Genomic DNA, 6,930 nt, shown 5'->3' with positions numbered 1-6,930 from the left:
TTTATTTTTAGCTTGTCTTCTTCTGCTATGTCTCTTGTGTGCACTTTACTCTGCGCTGTTGTAAATCTGCAAATTTCCCCGCTGCGGGACTAATAAAGGATTATCTTATCTTATCTTATATTATAGCATCGAGCTTAAGTTTAGTTTAGTTTGAATCTCACAGTTGTTTTCACCACATCTTTGGTTTGGCCCTTGTTGTGATATTAGAGGGCTACAATTTCAGACAGTACTTGAACGCAACATAACATCTGCCAGAAACCTCCTCCTCCTCTTCCTCCTCCTCCTCCTCCTCCTCCTCCTGCACTTGTCAAAGGGCACTGGTCGCAACATAACATCAGAGTCCTGCCCCACAGACGCACACGACACCGGGACAACCTTCCTGCTAGATCATAAGGACATTGTATCTTTTGCAAACTCACTTTTTTTTTTTCCTAATTAAATGCCACAATGTTGCCTTTCAGGAGAACTTTTGACAGCGAGAAACAGCAGCTGCAGGAGCTCAACAGCAGACTGGTCCAGTATCTCTCCAGAACCAAGCAGCTGGAGCAGGAAAACACCTTTCTTATTTCTGAAATAAACAAACTCAGACGAGGGAAGACGGCGGAATGGGAGCCGAAATACAAGAGCGAGATGCGGGATCTGAGGAGGATGGTGGGGATGCTGTCGTTTGAGAAGTCCCAGGTCGAGATGGAGAGGGAGAAGCTATGGCGAGAGCTGCAGATGGTCCAGTCTCTGTGCAGCGAGCAGACCGGGGTGTGCAGGGACATCAGTGGAGAGATGAAGGGCTACGAGAAGGAGCTCCAGCATGCTCACAAGACCAACAGTGAGCTCCAGCAGCGTTTACTACACCTTGAAAACGAGTATACATGTCTGGAGGGTGTGCACAGACAGGAGAAGGACACACTGCGTCGTCAGGTGGAGTCCCGGGTGGTGCCCATCATCACGCAAAGTTATCTCGGGCCTCCTGTGGCCACCGTGGAGGAGGTGCAAGAGTATGCCCGCAGTCTGTCCAATGGGTGCGTTGAGACCTTTGATGTGTACCAGCAGAAGGTGGAGGAGATGGAGCAGTGCATTAGAGAGGACCAGGCCAGGCTGAGCGACCTGCAGAGGGAGAAGATGCTGTACGCCTCAGAGTTGGACAAATTACGCACAGAGGCGGAAAAACAAGGTCATGTTCAGTTTCGTCTTGAAGAGCAACTGATGCACATGCAGGAGAAATTCCGGGTGGACTTCAGTGAATATCAGGTGAGGAGAAAGTCCATCATAGGACAGGTTAGATTCATATTTCAGAGAGAGACTGAAGTGAAGCCAGAGTTTAGGACCTCTTTTTTCTATTTTAAGAAGTCCCAAAATACATATTATAAAAATATACAGGCAGAATAATCTTCCCTTGAGCCATGAGAGAGGGGGAGGCTACTCCATCCTGTTTCTGCCACACCCACTGGTGCAGCAGCAACTGTCAGAGGCTGATTACTAACTAAATAATTAATATATCATCACAAGACTATGACTCTGATACACATGTAGTTAGTAGTGTTTGGCTCTGAAATGAATGCAACTCTTCCCAGCTCATTACATAATTACATTAACAACATGAGGTGGTGCTTGACAAGTTTTTGTCAAAAGTACGGGATGTTGCGTGCTACATTTGACCTCGGTGTAAAGGGATTGGATAGCTTGATCAGCTAAACGACCTTCTACCTCACCAGTACTGAAGCTGTTAAGATTACACCGGCCACTTAAACCAATTAGCTGTCAGACTGACAAATCCTTATTAGCCTCCTAAAGATGGAGCCCTTAGCAGGTCAGTCAATAACAGATGCACTGTAGGGATGTCTTTAATATTTGAACAAAAAAACACATTTCACACAGTTGCATAAAATCCCCTGTGGTAAAATATAAGTGAGAAGGACATCTGTCTAAGGACATCACATGTTGTGGCAGCTGTGGCGTAGTGGAGAGCAAGGTAGTTCTCCATCAGAGGATCGGTGGACTGGATGGCTTGCATGAATGTGTCCTTGGGCAAGACACTTAACCCCAAGTTGCTCCTGAAGGCTTGCCATCGGTGTGGACTGGATGTTGCATGAATGTTAGTTAGAGTCTGATGGTGGCACCTTGCATGGTAGCCTGTCATCAGTGTGTGAATGGGTGAATGATATGTAATATACTACTGACTGTAAGTCGCTTTGGATAAAAGCGTCTGCTAAATGACTGTAATGTAATGTTATTGGAAATGCTCAAAGTACATTTAACCACCACGGAAGGATCACTGGATTAAGTCATTAAGTGGTCCAAATGATAAGTGCAGCCTGTTGGTGGGATCAGACTTGATTTTGACTATAAGTGTTCAGCCACTTTCTGCATTAGAAGAAATACGATTTGGTGACTCAAATCAGAGAAAACACAGATTTACAAAGTTAACAAGCTGTAGTAAATAAGCTGCAGTAAAATAACATGTGGTTACAGACTTAAGTTGTTAACAACAAGGCAGTATTTGCAATTGAATTGCAGGGATAAAAAGAAAAGTATATTTACCCAATGGATAGACAACAAGCTTGTACTGTGTCAATGTGCAACTAACTATGTGCAGAGTGAAAACCTATTGTTTTTTCTTTTTCTTTTCTTCCCTCCAGATGATTATTGAGCAGCTGGAGCACGAGAGGAATATGATGGCTGATGCTATTGCAGAAAAGATGCGAGAGCATCAGCACCTTCTCCAGGTTAAGATGGATCTGGGCATGGAGGTGGCTTCTTACAGGTGATGAGGTTCTTCTTTTTGTCAGTTGTACATTCAAAAAACTGATTATTTTTATAGTATCACTTTCAACAAAATAGACCTTTTCACAGTAGACATTTTGACTGGATGCACCAGGCTTTCAAGTAAGTACAATGTAAACACATATGCGTCAATATTAGACGCTCAGAGAAAATGCCTCAGAGAACGCTCAGAGGAAGTGATGATGTAGTATAAAGACAGAAAAACTCACACAGGGTGGAAGGAAGTGGCAGTAGATGGGTCAAACAAACAGGACTTTCAACCAGGAGACTGATGTTTGAGACTGCTATTAAAAATGATGTTTGTGATGTGTTGTCCGTTCTTATGTTACCTTGTTTATTAAGTTTAAGTAGTTATATTAAGAACAACAATGATATTTTCCAAGGCCTAACTCAGCGGTTTTGTTACCTAAACCTAAGTAAGTGTTGTTGTTTGAATTCACACCATGGAGACTGGGTGCCAAGGGGTCTGACAAAGCGTCAGTATGTTACGAATTGTAATGAAAACACGTTTTAAAGTACAGCCAGTAGACTTTTAAATGTCTGGTTTTCGGTAAAACGCTTTTTTGTGAATGATGAAAATCGGCTAAAATAGGTACATCCTCTCTTTTCAGTGATATTTAATTTCTTTCAAGAGGAGATTACTGGAAAAACCTGACCCCCCACTGCCTGAAGCTACTACTTAGCTGAATTAGTGATTTCATTAAACACAGAAGAAATCCGCTGCTTAATCCTTCCTGTAGGTTTGGAACCAAGTCATCTGAACTTCACGTGGATAAACTCAAAGTATCAGCTAACATGTACTCTCTTATGAACACCACATGTACTACACATGCTTTTTTAACAAAGTTCACTTTGGCTGTGGTTTATTTTAAGTGTTTATAGTCTTTAATATAATGTCATGTCTAGTCTTCATGCTCCTAACATAGCCAGATCACACAGGGTCACATACTAACAGACTATCTTTACTGAAATTTATTCATAAAGCAGTCAATAAACATACTGTATTTTCATGTGCGAAGGTTAACTGTTTGTTTTATGAAGATGTCCTATAACATCCTCACTTCTTACCTCATATCAAATCATTTTATTCTTAGATATTTGTTGAAGTTTTTAAATGGATAAAATAAATGTATTAGTATTAAACCAATTCCAAGGAAGTTCTTGAGAAGACTTTTGTGCTCCCGTTTGTCTCTATATGGAAGATTCTCCGCTGGCACATCTGGTGTGTTTTGAATTTTTTGAATAGACAGAATATTTTTGCAGAGACGTGGCAGTGGCACTTGTTATTGTGTGTCTCACGAGTCAGCTTTTGCTTTGGGATTCGTGGGGAAGTGTGGACAGCCTTGCGTTGTAACTGTTATTTTTAGGTCAGTCTTTGGGAAGGCAGTCTCCGGAGAGGTTGTTCCTTTTTGAGGCACGTTGGTTTGCTGTTGAATGTTTGTTGAAGCATGGCCAAGGAAAGGTGAGCCGCTTAAGCTAATTCTTTATTTGCCTACATGACAGAGGCTTGTTATGTTATGTTTTTGATGATTACCACCTTATATGGCCAGGTGCTGTGTTCATACCATCTTGTAAGCCTGTTGCGTTTGCTTTGAGGGGGTTGAGATGGCAGAGCTGAATGATGTACACCGTCTTGTGAGGTATTTGTCTTTGCTTTTTTTTCTATGTAGGGTATAAAATAATTATGTTGAAATAGGAAAATAACCAGTGATCTGTTATAAAAGTTTTCAAATATATTTTGTTTTGTCTCTTGTTTGTTCAGGGCCCTCCTGGAAGGTGAGAGAGTGGATCTGCAAGATGCTCATAGGAGGGTGAATCAACATCAAAGAGAAAGAATAATAGGTACTGTATTTGAAATTATTCACTGTTGTAACATGAATTGTAATTTGTAAAATTAGGTTTAAAGTTTGCTATTTAGATATTCAGGCAAATATGCTTATTAGCCTTCTTGCAAAAAGTTAGATGAGAAGATCGATACAATGTTTTTTTGCCAATAAAGCGAATAAGAGTATTTTCTAAAATGTTGAACTATTCATTTAAGTATCTACCTAATTATTAATGATCTGTCTTAGATATAAGGATTCCTGCCAAGCCCTACACTCCAAGAGCTTCCACGCTAACCACCAGACAACATATGGATATCAGGCACATGCCGCCGACTTCACACCTGAGAAGATCTCCTGTGCCTCCCTCTGGGTCCATAAGTCCCTCCAGGATCATTCCTATTTCAGTTGCAGGCAGAGCTCGGCATCAGAGTCCTGTATCCAGAAGGGACATGATCTCCTTCACCAAAGCTCGGGCTGCCGCCCCTGCCTCTGCTACCACCACTGCCAAAGATAAACAAACAGGCCAGAGTGAATACCAAACCAGACAGCATGTACAGAAAACAGCAGCAGAGGAGAAAACTGTGAAAATCAAACAGGTCTCTCAGGTAGAGAACCAAAGCAGTCCCATCAAGTCGTCCACTACTGAGACCAAATCAGTGAAAGTGGTGTCACCACCAATGATGAGCCTGGGCATGAAAACCGAGACAGAAAGCAAAAGGCAAGTGTCAGATGAACAAGAGCGGGATAATGTTTATGGAGGGGAGTTCAAGGATGAAGGAAAAACAGAGCATGCGATGGGCACAAGTGAGAAAAAGGTATCAGATTCTGCGTCTGTAGAGCAGATCATCGAGAATATGATGAGACCAGCAGGTTCGGAAGCTTTGGTTTGCTCCCCTGGAGAACCGAAGGTAAGATACCATGTGGAGAAAACTGAGCAAGAGGATGGAACGACTAAGACGCAGATCGTGTTGGAGTCCAAATTGGAGGAAGAGCTGGATTTTTCTGACTCAGCACTGGAAGAACTACTGAGCCATGGGGTTAAGAACGTGGCACTGGAAGACATCAAGGACACAGCAACAGCAAGCATGATCAAGAACCTGCTCAGTGGCCTGCAGGCAAGCGAGAAATTTGAAAATAAGTCTGTCAACGTGGAAATCATTGAGGAGCCGGTGGAGTTTTACACTGATGAGAAGCTTGAGCTTGATCAGAAATCCAGATCTAGCTTTTATGAGCCCTCCACAACATATTTTCAAATCGAGGAGCTAGAAAATGTCCCTGATGGTGCTCAAGTTCAGGGGAGTGATGGTGATGCCATGAGAACCTCCATGACCGATACAGATTATCGCAAGGGTGGATCTGTGCAAGTCCAAGAGGTTTCTGCAGAGAGTGAATCTTCATATTTCTCCCACGACCAAGAGCCAAAGTATTTTGTCTCCACACCAGATGAAAATCTTTCTGAAGGCGAGGAGGGTGTTGGCATCACCTCGTATGGCCATTATGGTATCGTCGATGACCTGTCAGATGAGCGGTATTATCAAGATGAAGGTTCTTTCTCGAGAAGGGTGATTGTAGAGGAAAGTGACGAATACAAGTCAGGTGATCACTCGTTTGCCAAGGAGAGTTTCCCAGAGTGCATCATTGAAGAGGAGGTTTGCGTCTCCCCTATAGTGCAGGAGTCGATGCTCGAGTTCCTGAGAGAGGACTCTTTGGAGCCCAAAGAGCAGCTGAAGGGAGCTCTAGAGAAGCTACAAAGCTCAGTGTCGGGTCCGCTGAGGGAGGAGTTGGCCTTCCTCACAAAAGTGAGAAGTGACGGTTCACAGAATGTGGCTTACGATGTCAAAAAAGTGCAACAGTCAAGTGACAACGGCACCATGACTATAGTCGCAGAGCTGAACATGTCTCAGAGTCTGGAAGACTCCGGGCTGCTGGAGGCAGGAGATGATCCATCTGAGGAGCAGATCATGGCAGCTCTCAGATCTTCTAACCAAGGGCTCGATAAAGCCTTCCAGGGTGGTGCAGGAGGAGGATACAGCTTCAGATTCTCCAGAGAAGAGGATGTTGTTCACGGTGAAGAGCTTGAAGGCTTCACTAAAGAAGAAGGGTCAGCGTCTGAAATCACTGAGAGGCACATACAAGTGGGGCCATCAGAGAAGTCCTTCTCCTTTCAGATGGACGTACAGGGCGGCCACGCTGAGCCGTCAGAGCAAGAGCTGCAATCTCACATCTTTGGAACCCCAGTGAAGATTTCTCAAGAGAAAAGAATCGTTTACCTGGAAAGTCCAACAGAAGATTAGGGAAGAATTCGGTCAGAAATAGTGCTTGCCAA

General features: G+C 43.3%; 1 protein-coding gene across 1 annotated transcript; it reads left to right on the top strand.

Moving 5' to 3' along the window:
* The first annotated feature begins 447 nt into the window (after positions 1 to 447).
* On the top strand, positions 448 to 6,898 carry synm (synemin, intermediate filament protein). Its single transcript, XM_054620623.1, has 4 exons — positions 448 to 1,245; positions 2,634 to 2,758; positions 4,541 to 4,620; positions 4,851 to 6,898. The coding sequence occupies exons 1-4, from the start codon at positions 448 to 450 to the stop codon at positions 6,896 to 6,898; spliced, it is 3,051 nt and encodes a 1,016-aa protein (XP_054476598.1).
* Positions 6,899 to 6,930: the final 32 nt, after the last annotated feature.

Source organism: Anoplopoma fimbria, chromosome 19 (assembly GCF_027596085.1).
Source record: "Anoplopoma fimbria isolate UVic2021 breed Golden Eagle Sablefish chromosome 19, Afim_UVic_2022, whole genome shotgun sequence".
Taxonomy (NCBI): domain Eukaryota; kingdom Metazoa; phylum Chordata; class Actinopteri; order Perciformes; family Anoplopomatidae; genus Anoplopoma; species Anoplopoma fimbria.
Note: the sequence above shows the minus strand (reverse complement) of the source record. Positions and strands in the feature narration are given on the sequence as shown.